Source organism: Dipodomys merriami, unplaced genomic scaffold, assembly GCF_024711535.1.
Source record: "Dipodomys merriami isolate MVZ:Mamm:240054 unplaced genomic scaffold, mDipMer1.0.p SCAF_21, whole genome shotgun sequence".
Lineage (NCBI taxonomy): Eukaryota > Metazoa > Chordata > Mammalia > Rodentia > Heteromyidae > Dipodomys > Dipodomys merriami.
This window is the reverse complement of record NW_027203493.1, coordinates 303,972-326,771: the sequence shown is the minus strand read 5'-3', so window position 1 is coordinate 326,771 and position 22,800 is coordinate 303,972. Positions and strand designations below refer to the sequence as shown.

The 22,800-nt window shown below is 46.7% G+C and overlaps 1 protein-coding gene across 3 annotated transcripts; it reads right to left on the bottom strand.

Annotated features, from left to right (window-relative positions):
* Positions 1 to 601: 601 nt before the first annotated feature.
* Positions 602 to 22,667, bottom strand: LOC138833785 (syntaxin-5). 3 transcript variants are annotated; one of them, XM_070032091.1, is made up of 11 exons: positions 22,511 to 22,667; positions 21,591 to 22,070; positions 19,257 to 19,327; positions 18,808 to 18,863; positions 18,259 to 18,329; positions 12,554 to 12,670; positions 10,176 to 10,232; positions 9,919 to 10,000; positions 9,070 to 9,176; positions 8,773 to 8,894; positions 602 to 1,344 (listed from the first exon to the last, which is right to left on the bottom strand). In XM_070032091.1, exons 2-11 carry the CDS (start codon positions 21,810 to 21,812, stop codon positions 1,185 to 1,187), a joined length of 1,065 nt encoding a protein of 354 aa, XP_069888192.1. In that variant the 5' UTR covers positions 21,813 to 22,070; positions 22,511 to 22,667; the 3' UTR covers positions 602 to 1,184. The 3 variants fall into 3 exon arrangements, with proteins under 3 accessions (XP_069888192.1, XP_069888191.1, XP_069888190.1); XM_070032090.1 differs by having other exon boundaries at positions 21,591 to 21,831; XM_070032089.1 differs by lacking the exon at positions 22,511 to 22,667 and having other exon boundaries at positions 21,591 to 22,346.
* Positions 22,668 to 22,800: the final 133 nt, after the last annotated feature.

Here is a 22,800-nt window from a genome sequence, read left to right as displayed (position 1 = left end):
CACTGTCCCTGAGCTGCTTTTGCTCAAGACTAGCACTCTACCACTTGAGCCACAGCACTGCTTTTTTTACGTAGCTTATTAGAGGTAAGTCTCACAAGAGTTTCCTGCTCAGGCTGGCTTCAAACTCCAGTCCTCAGATCTCAGCCTCCTGAGTAGCTAGGAATACAGGGTGTGAGCTACCAGTGCCTGGCTCAGGCTTTTATTTTTTTTTTGGGGGGGGGGGTTGGTCATGGGGCTTGAACTCTGGGGCCTGGGTGCTGTTCCTCAGCTCTTCAGCTCAAGGCTAGCACTCTACCACTTGAACCACAGTGCCACTTCCAGTTTTCTGGTGGTTTATTGGAGTTTCCTGCCTGGGCTGGCTTTGAACCGTGATCCTCAGATCTCAGCCTCCTGAGTAGCTAGGCCACCTGTGCCTGGCTTCAGGCTCTTTCAGAAAGGAAATTTCATGCTAATGTAGTGCCGTTGCATTTTTCCCCCAGCTTGGAAGCCTCTGTGGCCAGTTCATCAGCGGGGCCCTCAGAGCACTAACCCGGCTCTTTCACTTCTCATCCTGGGCAATGGTGCCTTTGACCCTCCCACCCACAAATGACAACATGGCTAGTGAGGCTGACAGTCTCTCTGTAATTGGAAGGATATAGGCTGCACACATTTGGCAGATTGAAAGTCACCAGCAGCCAAAGTTAGGGGTCACGGAGGCAGCTAAAGGGCTCAGAGACCCCTGCCTCACATGGTGAAGAGAGAAAGATGGTCAAGTTATAACCCAGATGGGGAAGTTGGTCCCTTGGGGCACTTTCGCTTCCTCTCCTCACTCACAAAGGCAGGGAGGGGCGTCATCATCCCTGGCTGAGGGTTTCTTTGGGGAGAGGTTGACCGGGGCTTATTAAAAAATCTCCTGGTAGCAACAACCTCCCCCACTGGCCCCTAGCTGGCTTTTGCTCCCTTCTAGCCACTTCATGGTAGAGTCCAAATCCAGAACCGTGTGGTTTTCATGGGCCTGAGGGTGTGAGGGGAGGACAAGATGGCCAGAGGCAAGAGTAGGGCTTCAGGGGCATTGGCCATTCTTAGCAGTTCCAGGAAAATGGCCTTTCTCCCAAGCACCCTGCACAGGCGCAGTGGCAACTGTGGCCGCCTTCCCTCCCAGGAGGGTCCCAAACCCTCATGGAGTGCCTCAGAATGCAGTGGGCTCACGCGAGGAAGACCACAAAGATGATGAAGAAGACAATGAGGATGAGGAAGATTTTGACCATGAGCCACCGGTTGGAGGTGACTGACTGGAAGTACTTTAGGATCTCTGAGTGGGCGGCCTCCACATCCAGCTGGGCTCCAAGCACGTTCTCGTCGATCCTGGGACAGGGCCAGGAACAGAAACAGAGGGCATGGGTTAACAAGAATGCTATAGAAATCTATTTGATATAGAGAGACAATCATAATAGGCAGTTTGTAAAAATATCAATCTATAATTTGATACCATATGTGTGCTATCATTTTTATGTTCATATATTTGTATATAAAAAGACTCCTGGGCCAGGTGCCGGTGGCGCACACCTGTAATCCTAGCTACTCAGAAGACTGAGATCTGAGATCACGGTTCAAAGCCAGCCTGGGCAGGAGAGACCGTGAGACTCCTATCTCCAATAAACCACTAGAAAACCGGAAGTGGCGCTGTAGCTCAAGTGGTAGAGCGCTCACCTTGAGCTGAAGAGCTGAGGGACAGCACCCAGGCCCAGAGTTCAAGTCCCACAACCGCCAAAATAAATAAATAAATAAATAAATGAAAGTAAAAAGACTCCTGAAAGTTGGGTGCTGGTGGTTTACACCTGTAATCCTAGCTACTCAGGAGGCTGAGAACTGAGGATTGTGGTTTGAAGCCAGCCCCAGCAAGAAAGTCTGTAAGATGAGCTGGGAATGTGGCTTAGTGGTAGAGTGCTTGGCTAGCATGCATGAAGTCCTAGGTTCAATTCTTCAATATCACATAAGGAGAAAAAGCCAGCAGTGGTGCTGTGGTTCAGGTGGTAGAGCCTTGAGCACAGAGGCTCAGGGACAGAGCCTAGGCCCTGAGTTCAAGGCCCAGGATTGCCACCCCCCCCCAAAAAAAAAAAAAAGTCCGTAAGATTCCTATTTCCAATTAACCACTAGAAAACTGGAAGTAGAGATATGGCTCAAAGAGGTAGAATGGGGCTAGGAATGTGGTTAGTGGTAGAGTGCTTGCCTAGCAAGCATGAAGCCCTCGGTTCAATTCAGAACTACATAAACAGAAAGATCCAGGAGTGGCTGTAGGAAAAGAAGCTCAGGGACAGTGCCTAGGCCCTGAGATCAACCCCTAGGCCTGCCCCCTCAAAAAAGAGCATGCTAGCCTTGACCAAAAAACCCAGGGACAACATCTGGACTGACCAAAAAAAAAAAAAGATTCCTGGCTGGGTGCTGGTGGCTCATGTGTTATCCTAGCTCACACACACACACACACACACAGAGAAGTTACAGCTGGGCACTGATGGCTCATACCTGTAATTCTCAGGAGGCAAAAATCTGAGGATTGCAGTTCAAAGCCAGCCTGGGCAGAAAAGTCACCGAGACTATCTCTAATTTGCCACTCCCAAAATGGAAGTGGCACTATAGCTCAAAGTGATAAAGCCCTAGCCTTAAGCAAAAGAGCTCAAGGACAGCATCCAAAAATCCCACGTCTGACCAAAAACAAAAACAAAAAAACAAAAGTTGATTGATTAAAAATATGCTCTAATAATAAACAACTTTCAGCTTTGTATAACCAATGTAAGCTAATAAAAAAAAATGTCATACGCACCAAGTATAAATAGTGCTGGAGAACTGTGGTTTCTTAGATATAATAATGCTGTAATTGTTGTTTAGAATGCTTTACTCTTAGCAGAGGCAGCTAAACACTGAGGGATAAAATGTCATGTTTGTACCTACTTTTTGGGAGGCTGGGAAAATGTGATAAAATGTTAACAACTGATGACTAAGTGAAGGGATTATGGCTGCAAAAACTACCCTCCCAACTTCAGGGTAGTTTTTTTTGTTGATCATGAGGCTTGAACTCAGAACCTGGGCCCTGTCCCTGAGCTCTTCAGCTCAAGGCTACCACTCTAACACTTTGAGCCACAGCACCACTCCCAGTTTTCTGAATGGTTTATTGGAGCTAGGAGTCTCACTGGCTGGCTTTGAACCACAATCCTCAGATCTCAGCTTCCTGAATAGTTAGGATTACAGGCGTGAGCCACTGGCGCCCCGCTTCCACTTCTGGTTTTCTTGTGGTTAATTGGAGATAAGAGTCTCACGAACTTTCTTGCCTGGGTTGGCTTCAAACTATGTCCATTAGATCTTAGACTCCTGAATAGCTAGGATTACAGCATCCAGCTTCCCTGCACTTCTTTTATGCAAGACTAGCACTTTACCACTTGAGCCACAGCACCACTGCCAGCTTTTTCTGGTTATGTGGTACTGAGGAATTGAACCCAGGGCTTCATGAATGCTAGGCAAGCACCCTTCCACTGAGCCATATTCCCAGCCCTAAACTTTTTTTTTTTTTTTGATCGGTTGTGGGCCTTGAAATCTGGGCCTGGGCACTGTCCCTGAGCTCCTCAGCTAAAGGCTAGCACTACCACTTGAGCCGCAGTGCCACTTCCAGTTTTCTGGGTGTTAATTGAAGATAAGAATCTCATGGAGTTTCCTGCCTGGGCTGGCTTTGAACCCTCATCCTCAGATCTCAGCCTTCTGAGTAGCTAGAGCCACTGGTGCCCAGCTCCAAGTAACCACTGGTGGCTAAACCTAGCATGGTGGTTCAAAGTCAGCCTGGGCAGTAAAATCCATGAGATTTTTTTTTTTGGTCATGGGGCTTGAACTCTGGGCCTGAGCATTGCCCCTCACTCAGCTCTTCTGCTCAAGGCTAGCACTCTACCACTTGAGTTGAGTTACAGCGCCACTTCTGGTTTTCTGGTAGTTTATTGGAGATAGGAATTTCATGGACTTTCCTACCTGGGCTGGCTTTGAACTGCAATCCTCAGATCTCAGCCTGCTGGATAACTAGGATTGCAGGCATGAACCACCAGCACCTGGCTCATGAGAATCTTATCTCTGATAAACTCCTCAGAAAATACTGAAAGTAACACTGTGGCTCATGTGGTAGAATGCTAGCCTTGAGCATAAAAAGGCTGAGGGACAGTGCCCAGGCCCTGAGTTCAAACCCTAAGACCAGCAAAAAAAGGGAATCTAGACTTTGTTTTTGTGGGCACTGTCCCTGAGCTTTTGCCCTCAAGGCTAGTACCTTACTACTTGAGCCACAGCTCCACTTTTGGCTTTTTGTTGGTTAATTGGAGATAACTGTCTCATGGACTTCACTGTCCAGGCTGGATTTGAGTTGTGATCCTCAGATCTTAGCCTCCTAAGTTGCTAGGATTACAAGTGTGAGCCATCAGTGCCCAGCTGAAGAATGTAGATATACAGACACACACACACACACACACACACACACACACACACACACACACACACACACACACACACACACACACACACCTATACACATACAGTACACACCATATACTTATACCAATATTATAATGTATACTTGTATAAATATATTTTATGTAAATTATTTTATATAAACATTGTATGTGAATATGTATCTATTTACATAGAACTTGATTATAAGTATGGGACTATTTGGAGAGAGAAGCCAGAGGGAGTAAAGAAAGAGAATAATGGATGATGAATTGTATCAAACTTACACTTTATGTATAAAGTTAAAAACTTTTGTTTAAGGCAAGCCTAGGCTGAAAAGTTTGTGAGACTCATCTCCAGTTAACCACCAAAAAAGCCAAAAGTGGAGGTAGGCTCAAGTGTCAGAATACTGGCCTTGGGAACACAAAGTTCAACAGGACTGGCACACACACACACAAATTTGAGCCAGGCTCTGGTGGCTCATGTGTATAATCCTAGCTACTCAGGAGGCTGAGATCTGAGGATTGCAGTTCAAAGCCACTCTGGGCAGGAAAGTCCGTGAAACTCTTATTTCCAATTAACTACCAGAAAACCAGAAGTGGCACTGTGGCCAAGTGGTAGAGCACTAGCCTTGAGCTGAAGAGCTGAGGGCCTGGGCACAGTCCCTCAGCTCTTCAGCTCAAGGCTAGCGCTCTACCACTTGAACCACAGCGCCACTTCTGGGTTTTTTCTTTTTGCCTATGTGGTGTTGAGAAATCGAAGCGAGGGCCTCATGCATGCAAGGCAAGTGCTCTACCACGGAGCCACCTTCCCAGCCCAAATAAATAAAATTTTGAGGGCTGAAGGCAAAGATCAAGTGGTTGGTCACCAGCTACATAGGTATGAAGCTGAGTTCAAACCTCAGTAAGAACAAAAAATCACAATCCTCCAAACTCAGCAGGATTACAATGACAAGCTACTGAGCCTGTCTTAGTTTTTTTTTTGTGCCTTCATTGGGGCTTAAACTCAGAGGCTGGGCACTGTCCCTTAGTTTGTTCGCTCAAGGCTGGTGCTTTATCATTTTAGCCAGAGCTCCACTTCTAGCTTTTTGTTGGTTAATTGCTCAGGCTGACTTGAAACCACCATCCTCAGATTTCAACCTCCTTAGTAGCTAGGATTACAGGAGGAAGTTGGTACCTGGCTTCTTTATTCTGAAGCAAAACTCCTGGAAGTAGTTATCCATTCTTTTCCTTACTGCTCTCACACATATCTGTATTTCTTTTCCCTACTTCACTGTGTCCTTCCCCCCTCCTCCTCCCTTGCCTCTACCTCCGTGTGTCTGTGGTTCTGGGGATAGAGCCCAGGGCCTCATGCATGTTAGTACACTATGACTGAGGTAGGTCTCCAAGCTCTCCCTTCTCTTCCCTTAAACTGTATTTACAAAACTATTTTTCCTCCTATCCCTTCACTAAGCCTGAATCTAGGTCACCTACAACCATCAATATTGCTGATCGAATGAGGACTTCTCAGTCCTGGATGTCTGTTTCCAGTAATGAATGGCTGGGTAGCTCCCATTCAACTAGCCATATCATAAGTAAATAAATAAAACATCGTAAATCAGAATAACACAATTATCAAGTTCAACCTTGGTGAGACAAATGTCAATTTTCTTTGGAGACACATAATCTAGACTCTCTATAATGCCATCAGTCATAACACATAAAGAATAGACCCAAATTAGTAGAAACACTAGCTGGCTGGCTTCGAACCCTAATCCTCAGATCTCAACTCGAGTAGCTAGGATTACAAGCAGGAGCCATTAGTGTCAGGCACAAATTGTTGTTGCTGTTTTTTTTTTTGAATACTGGACCTTTTTTTTTTTTTTTGGATCTAGTCATGGGGCCTGAACTCTGGGCCTGGGCGCTATCCCTAAGCTCTTCAGCTCAAGGCTAGTGCTCTACCACTTGAGCCACAGCACCACTTCCAGCTTTTTGCTTATGTGGTGCTGAGGAATCGAACCCAGGGCCTCATGTATGCAAGACAAGCACTCTACCACTGAGCCACCTTCCCAGCCCTTACTTTTTTTTTTTTTTTGGTTGGTCGTGGGGCTTGAACTCTGGGCTTGGGCGCTATCCTTCAGCTCTTCAGCTCAAGGTGAGCGCTCTACCGCTTGAGCCTCAGTGCCACTTCCGGTTTTCTAGTGGTTTATTGGAGATAAGAGTCTCACGGACTTTCCTTGCCTGGGCTGGCTTTGAATTGTGATACTCAGATCTCAGCCTCCTGAGTAGCTAGGATTACAGTGTGAGCTACCAGTGCCCAGCCATTTACTTTTTTGTTGTACTTTTTTTTTTTTTTTTGGTCAGTCTTGGGGCTTGAACTCAGGGCCTGGGCACTGTCTTTGCACTCTTCAGCTCAAGGTGGGCGCTCTACCGCTTGAGCCACAGCACCACTTCTGGTTTTCTAGTGGTTTATTGGAGATAATAGTCTCATGGACTTTCCTGCCTGGGCTGTCTTTGAACTGCGATCCTCAGATCTCAGCCTCCTGAGTAGCGAGGATTACAGGAGTGAGCCACCATCACCCAGCTTTTGTTGTACTTTTGAGACAATGTTACTGTGTAGGCTAGGCTGACCTGGAGCCCTCCATCCTCCTACCTCGGTTTCCTAGGTGTATGTGACACTACAGCATGCTTTGAATATTTACATAGTTTTCTCCCTCATCATCTTTCTCCCAATTTTGTGCCCTTTTTTCCACTGATGCATATATCTCCATAACTGACTAGATAAACACTAAGTGCTACAGAAAAGGAGCCGATGAAATGCCTCTGTCAGTAGCAAGTGGCTCCAGAGAACAGAGGTTACGTTGGTGGGCCTCTATCTTCCTGTAGTACTCACTATCTCTTTTAGCCACACTGGGCTTGATCCTTGAATGGAGGAAGACAGATTCATCTTAAGGTCTTTGCTCCAGCTGTCCCACTGTCTAAAGCATTCTCTCTCTTCTTTAGGTGACTTGATAGACTCCTGTTATTCAGCTGTTTAAGTATTTTTTTCTTCAGAGTAGTCTTCTTTGCTTTTCTCTCAATCTGATTAGTTACTCACATTTTTTCCTCACTTTATTTATTTTTCTGCCAGTACTCAGGGCCTGTGTGCTGTCCCTGAGCTTTCCGCCTCAAGGCTAGTACTCTAGCATTAGAGCCACAGTTCTACTTCTGGCTTTTTTGTGGTTAACTGGAGATAAAGAGTCTTTCCTGACTGGGATGGCTTTGAATCACTACCCTTAGATCTCAGCCTCCTGAGTAGCTAGGAATACAGAGTGAGCCACTCACGTCTGACCCATTTTATTTCATTTACATTTTATTCTTTGTGTTTTATTTGTATTTTTTAACAGTCCTGGGCATAGAAACTATGGCCTTGAAAATGCTAGACAAGGGCTGGGAAGGTGGCTCAGTGGTAGAGCGCTTGCCTTGCATGCCTGAGGCCCTGGGTTCGATTCCTCAGCACCACATAAGCAAAAAGAAAAAAGCCGGAAGTGGCGCTGTGGCTCAAGTGGTAGGGTGCTAGCCTTGAGCTGAAGAGCTGAGGGACAGCGTCCAGGCCCAGAGTTCAGGCCCCACGACCGGACAAAAAAAAAAAAAAAAAAAAAAAAAAAAAGAAAATGCTAGACAAGTATTCCACTGAGAGATATACCCAGCTCTTTACTTATTTTCTGAGACAAAATCTTACTATGTTATTAAAGTTAGCCTCAAATTCCTAAGCTCAAGTAGTTCTCCTGCCTCAGCCTCCTGGGTAGCTGGAAATACAGGCACACACCACCATGCCAGGCTCTTAGTCACTTTTTTCTTTTCTTTTTTTTTTTGGTCGGTCATGGGGCCTGGACTCTGGGCCTGGGCGCTGTCCCTCAGCTCTTCAGCTCAAGGCTAGTGCTCTACCACTTGAGCCACAGCTCTACTTCCAGCTTTTTCTGCTTATATGGTGCTGAGGAATCGAACCCAGGGCCTCATGCATGCAAGGCAAGCACTCCACCACTGAGCCAACTTCCCAGCCCAATCACTTTTTTCTTAGCTCTCCTTCCCAGTGAGATACTAGGGATTGAGTTTAGGTTGAGACCCTAGATATGCTGGCAATGTTCTACTGTACTAATCACTCTCAACTACTCAGTCATTTTCTTAACACACTGTCTTACTTAATTCTCTATATAGTTGTTTTATTAGGGCTTGGAATTTACTTAGTGTTCTTGGAATGGGTGCTAAATGGGTGGAAGCAAGGTTCATTCTACTCTTCTGAAGACATCAAGCTGCCTGTCCTTGGCTTCTCTCAGTGGAGAGAGAGAAGGAATCTCACCTCTGAATGGTTTCCTCCTGTTCTTTAACCATGTGTGCCAACTGTTGAAAGATAGAGCCCAACTCAACAATTGTAGATTCAATGTTCTGCATGGTATCTGCCCGACTTTGGATGTAGGAATCCTTCAGGAGAGGGAGAAAACACAAGTTCATCATGAGCTTCTTCAGGATAGGTAAGAGCCTGAGCTTTAAGACTCTCTCAGCTTGCAAGTCCACCATCGTACACCCCAAATACTCTAGGCAGAAGGGTGCGGAGACAACAGAGGAGCTCATCCTTCTCAGTTCAGAGCCTCCCTACCTGCTCGTCAATGAGCTGTAATTGCTGGCTGGTCCGAGAGTCCACCATGTCAATGGCCACATCCCTGGAGGCACAGGACTCAGCCCCCAAAACCGCAGGACCACCTCCTGAGGAAGAGAGAGGACATGCCACATCTTAAGGGTTAAAAGAATGGTCAAGCCAGTGCTGCTGGCTCATTCCTGTAATCCCAGCTACTCAGAAGGCTGAGATTTGAGGACTGCAGTTTGAAGCCAGCCTGGGGCAAGGAAGTTCATGAGATTCTATCTCCAACACACACACACACACACACACGCACGCACGCACGCACGCACGCACGCACGCACGCGCGCGCGAAATAGAGCACAGTGCAAGCCTTGAGCAAAAAACCTCAGGGAGGGCTGGGAAGGTGGCTCAGTGGTAGAGCGCTTGCCTTGCATGCATGAGGCCCTGGGTTCGATTCCTCAGCACCACATAAGCAAAAAGAAAAAAGCCGGAAGTGGTGCTGTGGCTCAAGTGGTAGAACGCTAGCCTTGAGCTGAAGAGCTGAGGGACAGCGCCCAGGCCCAGAGTTCAGGCCCCACAACCGGACCCCAAAAACAAAAAACAAAAAACAAAAAAAAACCTCAGGGACAGAGCCTGGACCATGATTTCAATACCTAAGACTGGCGCATGTGTGTGCGACACCCCGCCCTTTGGCAAAAGAATCCTCATAACCAGGTTTGACCTCTGACAGGTACTGTCTATCAATTTCACGGGCCCTCCATTCCCTTACACCAAATCTGCCGTCAGAGGATGCCATCAGCTCCAGAAGTAAGCCTTATCCACCACCTGCCCCTGTCTCCTGGGCCTCCCATACTGTCTGTGACTCACCTAAGTGGTTGGGGGCAAGGGGCAGGGCTGACACAGGTGCCCGTGAAAATTGCTCCCTCCGGCTCTTCTGCTGTTTCAGATTCTGGGGTTGGGGAAGAAATGCAAAGGTCCTGAGGCCTCTGGAAAGCAGATAGGTTAAGGAGATCCCTCTTATTGGCCCCATAAACCTATGAAACTTCCTCCTTTCCTCTTTCCTACTGCATACCCTCCCACACACCCCAATTCAATTCCCACCACCATCCACAGACTCCTCTTACCTCTGTCCTCACTTCTAAAACTGATTTGAAGTCATTGGACATGGACGCCAGTTTTGACTAGAAGGAAAGGAGAAAAGGTCAAATATGACACATAAGTCAGGAAACCCATGGCTCATGCCTATAATCTCAGCTACTCAGGAGGCTGAGACCTGGAGCAAAAAGATCCAAGAGACTCTATCTTTGATTAAACAGTAAAGTGTTAGACTGGAAGCATAGCTCAAGTGGTAGAGGGCCAGCCATGAGCAAGAAATCAGAGCAAAACTAACAATGAGGTTCATCAGGCACAAGTGGCTCATCATCCTAGCTACTCAGGAGGCCGAGATCTGAGGATGGAGGTTTGAAGCTAGCCTGAGGAGGCAAGTCCATGAAACTCTTTTCTTTTTTCTTTTTGTCGGTCATGGGGCTTGAACTCTGGGCCTGGGCACTGTCCTTTAGCTATTCAGCTCAAGGTGAGGGCTCTACTACTTGAGCCACAATGCCACTTCTGGTTTTCTGGTGGTTTATCGGAGATAAGAGTCTCACGGAGTTTCTTGCCCAGGCTGGCTTTGAATGGTGATCCTCAGACCTCAGCCTCCTGAGTAGCTAGGATTACAGGTGTTCTTATCTTCAATTAAGAATCAAAATAGCCTGGAGTGGAGCTGTGGCTCAAGTGGTACAGCACTAGACTTGAGCACAAAAGCTCAGACTTTGAGTTCAAGCCTCAGTACTGGCGTGCCCACCTGCACTCATGTGCGTGTGCACACACACGTATGCACACATACACACGTGTACACACACACACACATACACACACACACACACACACACCTGTGAAGTTCAAGCCTTTGTGCCAGCAAAAAATAAAGGAAGCCGGGTGCTGGTGGCTCACGCCTATAATCCTAGCTACTCAGGAGACTGAGATCTGAGGACCATGGTTCAAAGCCAACTTGAGCAGGAAAGTCCATGAAACTCTTATCTTCAATAAAAACCACCAGAAAACCAGAAGTGGTGCTATAGCTCAAGTGTTAGAGCACTTGCTTTGAGATGAAGAGCTGAGGGACAGTGCCTAGGCCCAGAGTTCAAGCCCCACTACCGACAAAAAAAGAAATAAAATAAAGGGGGGGTTGGGGGAGGAGAGGAAAGACATTTTGGCTGTGCATGGTGGCATACACGTATAGTATTAATATCCAGAAAGCGTGGAGGTAGGAGAACCAAAACTAGCCTGAGCTTCATAGGGAGACTCTGTCCAGCACTCAGGAGGCTGGGGATGGAGGATTGCAAGTTCCAACCAATACGGCCTGGGCTACATTATGAGACTTTGTCTTAAAAAAAAAAAGTAAAAACAAGATAGGCACTAGGGCTCACACCTGTAATACTAGCTACTCAGGGGCTGGGAAGTTGGCTCAGTGGTAGAGGCTTGCCTTGCACGCATGAGGCCCTGGGTTCCATTCCTCAGCACCACATAAGCAGAACAAAGCCAGATGTGGCACTGTGGCTCAAGGGGTAGGACACTGGCCTTGAGCTGAAGAGCTGAGGAACTGCACCCAGGCCCAGAGTTCAGCTCCCATGACTGGAAAAAAAAAACACAATACTAGCTACTCAGGAGGCTGAGATCCAAGTCAGCCCAGGCAGAAAAATCTGCGAGTCTTACCTTCTCCAATTAACCAACAAAAAGCTGGAAATGGAACTTGGCTCAAGTGGTAAGCACCAACCTTGAGTGAAAAAGCTAAGGCATAGCACTTAGGGTCTCTGTTCAAGACCCAGGATGAGAACAAAAAAAAAAAAAAAAAAAGAGAGAGAAAGAGGAAGGAAGGAAGGAAGGAAGGAAAGAAGGAAATGAAGTACCCAGACCATGAGTTCAAGCCCCAGGGCTGGCACAAAAAAAAAAAAAGAAAAAAAGCTGAGGGTATATGGCACATGGCCTAGAGTTCAAACTCTAATATCATTAAAGGAAAAAAAAATAAAAATAATTTGCTGGTAATGTGGATGCATCTGTAATCCTAGCCACTCAGGAGGTGGAGACTAGATAGGTCTAGAGAGGTCACAGTTCCTAGACAGCCTTGACAGTTAGCGAGACCATATAGTAAATGAGCTGCGTGTGTAGTGCACACATTGGTCATCCAAGCTTCAAGGAGGAAATAAACAGGAGCATCATGCTCTAGGACAGGCCATGCAAAAACATGGCATAGTATCTGAGAAATACATAAAGTAAAATGAGATGAGAGGTGTGACTTAAGTTGCAGATTATCTGTCAAACAACTGAGCAGTTTTCAATCAGTTCAAACCCAAGGATCACTATAAAAATGAGTAAAACAATAATAGTACTTATTATCATTTAACATTTAAAAAATAAAAAACATACTTTGCTCCCTTCCTTTCCTCCATCCCCCAAATCCTACCTGCAAAGAGACCACAATGGTGTTGGAATGGGTCTGTAGATGCCGGCCACTCTGGCTGCCCTTGGCTCTTACGAAATCTTGAAGCTGAGCAATTTGTTTGTTGAGGCTATTGATGTCCTGGAAAAAAGAGCCCACAGAAATAGTATTAACCAAGGAGTCTTCAGCCAGTAGTCATCCTCCGGCAGGGGAGAGCAAGATGAAAACTATTACCTACTACAGTGGGTAGTACTCACTGTAATCCTAGCTTATTTAGGAGATTGAGATCTGAGGATTCAAGTTCAAAGCCAACCCAGGGAGGAAAGTCAGTGAGACACTTAAGCACCAAAAAGCCAGAAGCAGAACTGAGTTCAAGCTCCAGGACCAGTTTAAAAACAAAAAAAGTTAGTATCCTAGACAGTCAGATGAGAAGGGCCTGCTAGGATTTTCCAAACTCTAGTGTTTGCTCTTACTCACTTCCACCAGAGAAGAGCCAGAAAAGTAAAAGTAAATGAATGACTTGTTACCCCTCTACCTTTTTGCTCTATTGAACTCTGTTGAGGCCACAGAACCCTTTTAACAGTCAAAGACTTGGAGCAGACTAATCAAACCACTGTGCCTGGACAATCTCAGGAAAGAAGAGAGGAAGTAATCAATTTCCTAAAGACATCATCAACAAGATTTTTTTGGGGGGGGCGGGGAGAGAGGGATGAGGAAGTGGTGCCAGTCCTGGGGTTTGATACATAGCCTGGGAGCTGTCCTTGAGTTTTTCATTCTTTTTCTCAAGGCTAGAGCTCTAACACTTGAGCCACAGTTCTACTTCCAGCTTTTTGGTCATTAAGTGGATATTAAAGTCTCACAGAAAAAAAAAGTCTGGGCACTGGTGGCTCACCCCTGTAATCCTAGCTACTAAAGAAACTGAGATCTGAGGATTGCGGTTCAAAGCTAGCCTGGGCAGGAAAAGTCTGTGAGACTCTTAGCTCTAATAAACCACTAGAAAACCAAAAGTGGCTCATGTGGCAGAGTGCTAGCCTTGAGCTGAAGAGCTGAGGGACAGCGCCCAGGCCCAGAGTTCAAGCCCCACGATCGCCAAAAAATATATAAATAAAATAAACAATTCTTTGTATAAAAATCATTTTGTGCTGGGCGCCAGTGGCTCACGCCTGTAATTCTAGCTACTCAGGAGGCTGAGATCTGAGGATTGAGGTTCAAAGCCATCCCGGGCAGGAAAGTCCGTGAAACTCTTATCTCCAATAAACCACCAGAAAACTGGAAGTGGCACTGTAGCTCAAGTGGTAGTGCGCTAGCATTGAGCTGAAGAGTTGAAGGACAGTGCTCAGGAGGAGTTCAAGGCCCACGACCAACAAACAATAAAAAATAAAAAATAAATCATTTTGTTACCAGGTGCCAGAGGCTCATGCTTGTAGTCTTAGCTACTTAGGAGACTGAATTCTAAGGATCTTGGTTCAAAGTTAGCCCAGGCAAGAAGGTCTGCGAATTTTTTTTTTTTTTTTTTTTTTTTTTTTGTCGGTCATAGGGCTTGAACTCTGGGCCTGGGCACTGTCCCTCAGCTCTTCAGCTCAAGGCTACTTCTCTACCCCACAGTGCCACTTCCAGTTTTCTAGTGGTTTATTGGAAATAAGAGTCTCATGGACTTTCCTGCCTGGGCTGGCTTTGAACTTCGATTCTCAGATCTCAGCTTTCTGAGTAGCTAGGATTACAGGTGTGACCCACTAGCACCAGGCTACAAAGAATTCTATTATGACTAAAGAGTAATTTCTTACTCAAGGTTACACATAGTACTTTACCAGCACAGTCAAACTTTCTACACCAGACCAGTATGTCATCTGGTCCCTAATTCAGTCTGCCAAGGGACAAATAAGACAAGGAAGAGGAAGGAGGTGGCTAAGGAGGTGGCATAAAAAGCCTATCCCAGAACCAGGAAGGGACCAGAAGAGGAGGCATCAAGAATTAGGAGTAGGGGCTGGGAAGGTGGCTCAGTGGTAGAGCGCTTGACTTGCATGCATGAGGCCCTGGGTTAGATTCCTCAGCACCACATAAGCAGAAAAAGCCAGAAGTGGCGCTGTGGCTCAAGTGGTAGAGAGGGCTAGCCTTGAGCTGAAGAGCTGAGGGACAGTGCCCAGGCCCAGAGTTCAAGCCTCAGGACTTGCAAAAAAAAAAAAAAAAAAAAGAATTTGGAATGTGGAAGAGGGCAAATAATGAGAAATAAAGGAAGTGAATTTTAGTACATAATTTTGCATGTATGGAAATATTAGAAAACCCCTTTGTATAAGCAATATACACTAATAAACAATTTGAAAAAAAAAAAAAAAAGCCAGGTGCCAGTGGTTCATACCTGTAATCCTAGCTACTCAGAAGGCTGAAATCGGAGGATCCTGATTTGAAATCAGCCTAGGAAGGAAAATCTTTGTTTTGTTTTTTGGATCAGTTCGTGGGGCCTGAACTCTGGGCTTGGGCGCTGTCCCTCAGCTCTTCAGCTCAAGGCTAGGCTCTACCACTTGAGCCACACCGCCACTTCCAGATTTTTTTCTTTTTGCTTATGTGGTACTGAGGAATCGAACCCAGGGCCTCATGCATGCAAGGCAAGCGCTCTACCACTGAGCCACCTTCCCAGCCCCAGGCAGGAAAATCTTTTTTTTTTTGGTCGGTCGTGGGGCTTGAACTCTGGGCCTGGGTGCTGTCCCTCAGCTCTTCAGCTCAAGGCGAGCGCTCTACCACTTGAGCTACAGCGCCACTTCCGGTTTTCTGGTGGTTTATTGGAGATAGGAGTCTCATGGTCTCTCCTGCCTGGGCTGGCTTTGAACTGCGATCCTCAGATCTCAGCCTCCTGAGTAGCTAGGATTACAGGCGTGAGCCACCAGCGCCCGGCTGCAGGCAGGAAAATCTTTAAGACTCTTATTTCCAATTAATCACCAGAAAGGCAGAAGTGGAACTGTGGCACCAGCCTAGAGCAAAAAAGCTAAAAAATAGCACCCTGAGTTCATGCCTCAGTACTGGCACAAAAATAAATAAATAACATTCAGATCTGTCTGAATCTGTGGGCCAGCTATTTAACAAAGCCAAGCAACAAAACCACAATAGATAATAGAACTCTATTTTTCCAGCACAGCATCTCTTGAATGGGTCTGCCCCTTTGGCCTCTGTCATCATCTTTGTACTAAACAGTAGCTGCTTCCTCCCAAAACTGGGTAGACTGAATGTGTTGCCCAAAATACTTAGGATACTACTGAACTCATTAGCCAGGTCCACGATGCGCTTCATGCCCAGAGAGTAACTTACATTGCTAGCTTCCTGCCAATCATTCATTCATTCATTTATTCATTAATTTAATTCACCAATAGCCAAGTGCCAGACAATGTTATACTTAGGATACATTTATTTATTTATTTATTGTTGGTTGTGGGGAGCTTGAACTCAGGGCCTAGGCACTGTCCCTGAGTTCTTTTGCTCAAGGCTAGTGTTCTACCACTGGTACTACTGCACCACTTTCCGTTTTTGAGTGGTTAATTGGAGAGAATTCTCTCCTGTGCACTTTTCTGCCTGGGCTGGCTTTGAACCACGACCCTGAGATTTCAGTAGCTAGGATTACAGGTGAGAATCACCTGTGCTTGGTTTAGGATACATTTATGAAGATATAGAAGAAAACAAACAAATAAACATATTGAAGCCAGGCACCGGTGGCTCACACCTGTAATCCTAACTACTCAGGAGGCTGAGATCTGAGGATCAAGATTCAATGCCAGGGGCTGGGAAGGTGGCTCAGTGGTAGAGCGCTTGCCTTACATGCCTGAGGCCCTGGGTTTGATTCCTCAGCACCACATAAGCAAAAAGAAAAAAGCCGGAAGTGGCACTGTGGCTCAAGTGGTAGAGTGCTAACCTTGAGCTGAAGAGCTGAGGGACAGCATCCAGGCCCAGAGTTCAGGCCCCACGACATACCTCCCCCCCCCCAAAAAAAAAAAAAAAGATTCAATGCCAGCCCAGACAGGAAAGTCCGTGAGACTCTTATCTCCAATTAACCACCAGAAAATTGGAAGTAGTGGCTTACGTGGTAGAGCACTAGCCTTGAGTTGAGCTGAGGGACAGCGCCAGGCCCAGAGTTCAAGCCCCATGACTGACAAAAAAAACCAAACAAACATCTTGGCCAGGTACAGTGGTAGACATGTGTAATCTAGCACCAAGAGGACTGAGACAGGAGAACTGTGACTTCTAGAGCATTGTGAGCTGCCAAAGGCTTTTGTGGTAGTGTTCATCTCTTTTGATTTGAGGGGAGGGATGAGAAGGAACACATAGAAATAATAAACATAAATAAACTAATTATAGAGAATGTTATAAAGTTCAAATGCTACACAAAAAGAAAATAGAACAGAATAAGAAGATCAGTTTGGGTGATAAGAGTATTAAACATCATGAACAGGGTAAGCTGCCCTGAGCAACTGATATCTGAGCAAAGAGGCTTAGATTTTATTCCCTTCAGCGCGAGCGCGCGCGCGCGCGTGTGTGTGTCCGTCCCCTGGGACTTAAACTCAGGGTCTAGGTGCTGTCCCTGAGCTTTTGTGTTCAAGGCTAGTGCTGTACTACTTGAATGACATTTCCACTTCCAGCCTTTTGGTGGCTAATTGTAGATAAGTGTCTCAGGAGGGCTGGGAAGGTGGCTCTGGTTGAGTGCTTGCCTGGTATGCATGAGGCCCTGGGTTCGATTCCTTAGTGCCAGAAGTGGCGCTGTGGCTCAAGTGGTAGAGCGCTAGCCTTGAGCAAAAGCAGCTTAGGGACAGTGCCCAGGCCCTGAGTTCAAGCTCCAGGACCGGCAAAAAAAAAAGTCTCAGGGACTTTTCTACCTGGACTGGTTTTGAACCATGATCCTCAGAATCCAGCCTCCTGAGTAGCTAGGATTATAGGCGTGAGCCACCAGGGCTCGGCCTATTCATCTTTTCTATACCACTCACTTCCTAGTAACTGCTAAGTATGGGCTTGTGGCATCAGATGTCTCTTCCAGAAAAGAAGCCCTTGAAAGGCAAGAAAGAATCTTGCCTCATGTTTGTATCAACAGTACCCCAGGCAGGGCTTTGTATATGGTGGATAATCAGAGTTGGACATTTGGGGATACATCTAGACACTTGCTCTAGAACTCCACACAAAATGATGGACGTAGCAGGGATCTAGGGGCTGATGGTTATAATACTAACTACTTGAGAAGCTGAGATGAGATCTGACAATTAAGGTTCGAGGCTAACTTGGGAAGACAAATCCACGAACCTTGATCCTCAAGTCTCTGCCTCCTGAGTAGCTACAATTACAGACAGACATGAGGCACCAGCACTGGGCCAAATCTGAGAGACACTTATTTCTTTTTTTTTTTTTTTGTTGGTCATGGGGCTTGAACTCCGGGCCTGGGCGCTGTCCCTCAGCTCTTCAGCTCAAGGCGAGCGCTCTACCACTTGAGCTACAGCGCTACTTCTGGTTTTCTGGTGGTTTATTGGAGATAGGAGTCTCACGGTCTCTCCTACCCGGGCTGGCTTTGAACCGCGATCCTCAGATCTCAGCCTCCTGAGTAGCTAGGATTACAGGCGTGAGCCACCAGCGCCCGGCTGAGACACTTATTTCTAATTAACCAACAAAAAGAATGGAAACATGGCTTACGTGGCAGAGTCTAAGCCTTGAATGCAGACGCTAAATAAAATCTTGGTATTTCCTGGCAGGTAACAGCTCACCTGTTTGATGATATATGTTAGCTCCTCAATTTCTACTGCTTTATCATCAAAGAGGGACTTGCGCTTTGCCACTGTGAAGACAAATAAGAAGTTATAACAGGCTGGGCACTGGTGGCTCACTCCTGTAATCCTGGCTACTCAGGAAGCTGAGATCTGAGGATCAGGATTCAAAGACAGCCTATGCAGAAAAAGTCCATGAGACTCTCATCTACAATAAACCACTCAGAAAACCAGAAGTGGCGCTGTGGCTCAAGTGGTAGAGCCCTAGCCTGGAGCTGAAGAGCTCAGTGATAGTGCCCAGGCCCAGAGTTCAAGCCCCACAACCCCCCCCCCCATTAAAAAAAAAAAAAAAAGTTATAACAGGTTAAAGGCATTCCTCAAGGAGCTGTGGGTGTAGCTCAGGGGTAGAGCACTTGCCTAGTATGCCCAAGGCTCTGGGTTCCATCCCTGGCATCTCTTACATCCCCCAAAAGTTGAAGCTCAAGGAATACATGTTCCTCAGTCCTCTGTTTCACTGCTATATGAGAGAGAAATCCCAAGAACACTCACAGATTGTCAGCTTCTCCAGCTTGGCAAACGTATTGCTGAGGTCCTTCCCAATGCGCCTGCAAACAATTAGAGAACACTGGAAAAGGGAAGAAGAAGGACTGTTCCCACATTAGCTCTAGTACCACCAATCTCAGCCTTCATAACCAAGTCACTAGGGCTGGGAATGTAGCCTAATGGTAGTAGAGTGCTTGCCTAGCATGTATGAAGCCCTTGGTTTGATTCCTCAGTACCACATACACTGAAAAAGCTGGAAGTGGCACTATGGCTCAAGTGGTAGAATATTAGCCTTGAGCTAAAGAGCTTAGGAACAGCACCCAGACCCAGAGTTCAAGCCCCATGACCAACAAAAATAAAATAAAATAATAAAAAAAAAAAATCAAGCCACCAGAGGCAAGCCTACTTCTCTTTGGACACTCATTGTATATCACATCACAAAGCTCTCAACTCACTTGGCCATGAGAGTAAATTCACTGCGCTGTCGGGCAGCACGAAGAGCAGGCTTATTAGTCTGGATTCCATTCTGAAAAGTAATACCAAGAAGTCATGATTTGAGCTCCCCCTACAATCATTTCCATCTTTGTTGCTTCTCATCTGTCCATAAAACTTTCTTTCTCTGTACCGGTGACAAACTGACAGGCATCAGGCAACTTAAATTTATCAGTAATTTGTAGCCAAGTAGAAAATCAGAGCTAGGTTCAAACCTTGACTCTAACACTTTAGAAACTGGAGGAACTGAGGGAGTTTGCTGCCCCTGAGCATTTGTACTCAAAGCTAGTGCTTCACCACTTTGAGCTACAGTACCACTTTTGGTTTTCTGGTGGTTAATAGGAGGTAAGAGACTCACAGATTTTCCTGCCTGGGATAACTCTGGGATTATAGGTGGGAGCCACTGGGACCTGACTTTTTTTTTTTTTGGTTGTGGAGCTTGAACTCAGGACCTGGTCACTGTCTCTGAGCTTTTGTGCTCAAGGCTTGCACTCTACCACTTTGAGCAACAGTGCCTCTTCCAGTTTTCTGGTGGTTAACTGGGGATAAGTGTCACAAACTCTCCTGCCCTGGCTGTCTTTGAACTGTGATCTTCAGAGCTCAGCCTCCTGAGTATCTAGAATTACAGGAGTGAGCCACCGGCACCTGGCCACCATTTTAAGTTTCATAAGCTCTTTTATAAACTAAAGACAATCCTCCCACCAAAACTTGCTATCACTATGGCTTTATAGTAGAGAAAAGAGTGAGCCTGATCAAGATGCACTATGTATATATGGACATATCAAAATGAAATCCCCTAGTACAACAAATTGATCCTAATAAAAAATATTTTTAGCTGGGCACCAGTGGCTCAGTCCTATAATCCTAGCTACTCAGAAGGCAGAGATCTGAGGATTGTGGTTCAACACCAGCCCAGGCAGGAAAGCCTGTGAGACTCTAATCTCTAATTAACCACCAGTAAAACAAAGTGGTGCTGTGGCTCAACTGGTAGAGCAATAGCCTTGAGCTAAAGAGCTGAGGACAGTGACCAGACCCAGAGTTCAAGCCCCATGACTGGCAAAAGAAAAAAAAAAAAGGATAAGTTTTAGAACAGTACTGGGAGCCAGTGGCTCATGTGTATAATGCTAGATACTCTGGAGGCTGAGATTTAAGGATTGCAATTCAAAGCCAGCCTAGGCAGGAAAATCTGTTGAGACTCTTATGTCTAATTAACCACTAAAAACCTGAAAGTGGAGCAGTAGCTCAAGTGGTATGTTAGCCTTGAGCAAAAAAGCTCAGGGAGAGTTTAAACCCCAGCCCCAGGACTACATTTTTTAAAAAAGGAGTAGTAGTCAAAGTTTTTTTTTTTTTTATTAGAAAGTTACTAATCCACCTATTCTTCATCTGTCCCATACTCTATTGTAAGTATAGAAAAACTGAGGTTCAACTAGCTTCATTGTTGTCACAGAGAAACCTTGTAGTGGGACTAGAATTTAAGGTGTCTATCTTTCAGCTGAAGGCTACGACAGAAGTTGTTTCTTATACAGTCTAAATACCTTATAAACAGCATTGCTGGCCTTAAAACATTCCTACAAGAATAGCAATCCAAGGGCTGAGCACTGGTTGCTCACTCCTGAAATCCTAGTTACTTGGGAGGCTGAGATCTGAGGATGGCTGTCGAAGCCAGGAGGGGTAAGAAAGTCCATAAAACTCTTACCTCCAATTAATCACCAGAAAACCGAAAGTGGAGCTGTGCTTCAAAGCGATAGAGAGCTAGCCTTGAGCAAAAAAGCTCAGGGACAGTGCCCAGACCCTGAGGTTCAAGCCCATGAATAGAAATCTGATGGGTGGTGGTAGCTCACATAGCTACTTAGGAGGATGAGATCAGAGGATCACAGTTTGAAGCCAGCTCAAGCAAAAAAGTGTGAGATTCTTATCTCCAATTAACCACTAAAGAGCTTGAAAGGGGAGCTGTGCTTCTAGTGGTAGAGCATCAGTCTTGAGTGAAAAAGCTAAGGGAGAGCGCCCAGGCCCCAAATTCAAGTCATAGCATCCATGTACACAACATACCTGAGTGTAGGGCATACATACACAAAATAGCAATCCTACTCTCTGGGGAATCGAGCGCACGGGCTAGGACCTTGCCTCCTAGCAAGCTCATCCATTCTCTGTGACTTAGTAGGTCCTACTAAGCTCTTCATCAAGTTCATCTAAACTACCAGCTGTCCATCAAGTTTCCCCAGAGATTACTTCATTTAGCAGTACTCGGACACAGCTCTGCCCAGACTCAAGCTTTTCCCACTCCAAGTGGTCCTTACCTGACGGCTTTGTAGGGACTTGCAGGCAGACAGGAACTCCTGGGTCCGATCCCGGCAGGACATGGTGTCGGGAGGGGGAGGGATCAGGACCACTGGAGGGGGCAGAGGGGTGATGTCGCTGCTGCTACTGCCAGCAGTTGCAGGCAGGACCTGTGTCTTTGAGAGACCCAGGTAGACACCCTGATCCGTGTTCTTAGACCCGTAGCGTTTCCGCGGGATCATTGAGTCGCATAACCTCGCACTGTGGTGGAGGGGAGAGTGTCATTCCCCAGGTGGCCTCCTTCCCGACAAATTCCCTCCTCAACCATCAAGTCCTTGGGCCCTTCTTGCACTCGACAGACTTTGGCGCCCAAGGGAACTAGCAGATCCTGAGTGCCATTCGCCGCAGGAAGGGGCCGATTTCTTCCGGGCCCAACGAGAAGTCTCCTCAGACTTTTCTTCCAAGTTGGCTCTGGCGGCCAAATCGCGGGCCGGTGGGCCCTGAAGTCAAGCAGAACCAGAACGAGGTTCCGGGGCCCGGAAGCTCCAGCTCGCCCTAAATAACTGTCCCAGACCCTAACCGTGCCCTCTTCCTACCGGTAATTTCCTTCAAGCCCTCACAGAGAAACCGTGACGAACATCCCGGGTGGGGAAGATACTTCGGTGGGCGGAGGGGGAAAAACCTCTAAGGTGTTTATTTGAAACAGGAAGTCCCGCCCAGCCAAAGTTCTGACTTCTGGAAGACGGGCACCACTGATTAGCTAGCGGCGATGTCTGTCTCAACAGGGGCTTTCCTGATTGGATGGCGCGGTATTCGCTCACCCGGAGCCGGAGGGGCAGGACTTGCCTCCTCACCCCGGTTCCCTTCCCCTCCCCCGCCCGTCGCCGCCCGTGAACATCCTGACACGACGGCCGGGCGCCACTCTTACAGCGGATCCTACCTCCTCTCTGTCGCTTATCACTGCGCCACCGCCACAATCTCCAAAGCTGTCACCGCCTCCTCCCTAGAGGCTTAAAGTCGCCGAAACCCGAGTGCGACTCTGAGCCGCCACGTCACCTACACGTAACCCCACCCCCGTGACGCGTTGGCTGCGCCACGCCTTTTCTAGCTCAGGGACCCAAGACACGCCCCCTCCCCCAACGTCAGCGCGGTTCCACCTTTCTATTGGCTAAGATACCGCTGTGGCCCCGCCCCGAGGAGCCGACCCGGGCCTGGGACTGAGCAAGCCTC

Excerpts from the sequence above, each read along its gene's own strand:
- LOC138833785 (XM_070032091.1), bottom strand. The coding sequence starts at position 21,812 with ATGATCCCGCGGAAACGCTACGGGTCTAAGAACACGGATCAGGGTGTC. Across the intron at positions 8,895-9,069 it reads TACAGCTCATTGACGAGCAG|GATTCCTACATCCAAAGTCG; the intron begins GTAGGGAGGCTC and ends CCTCTCCTGAAG. Across the intron at positions 1,345-8,772 it reads CAGGAGGAAACCATTCAGAG|GATCGACGAGAACGTGCTTG; the intron begins GTGAGATTCCTT and ends GCCCTGTCCCAG.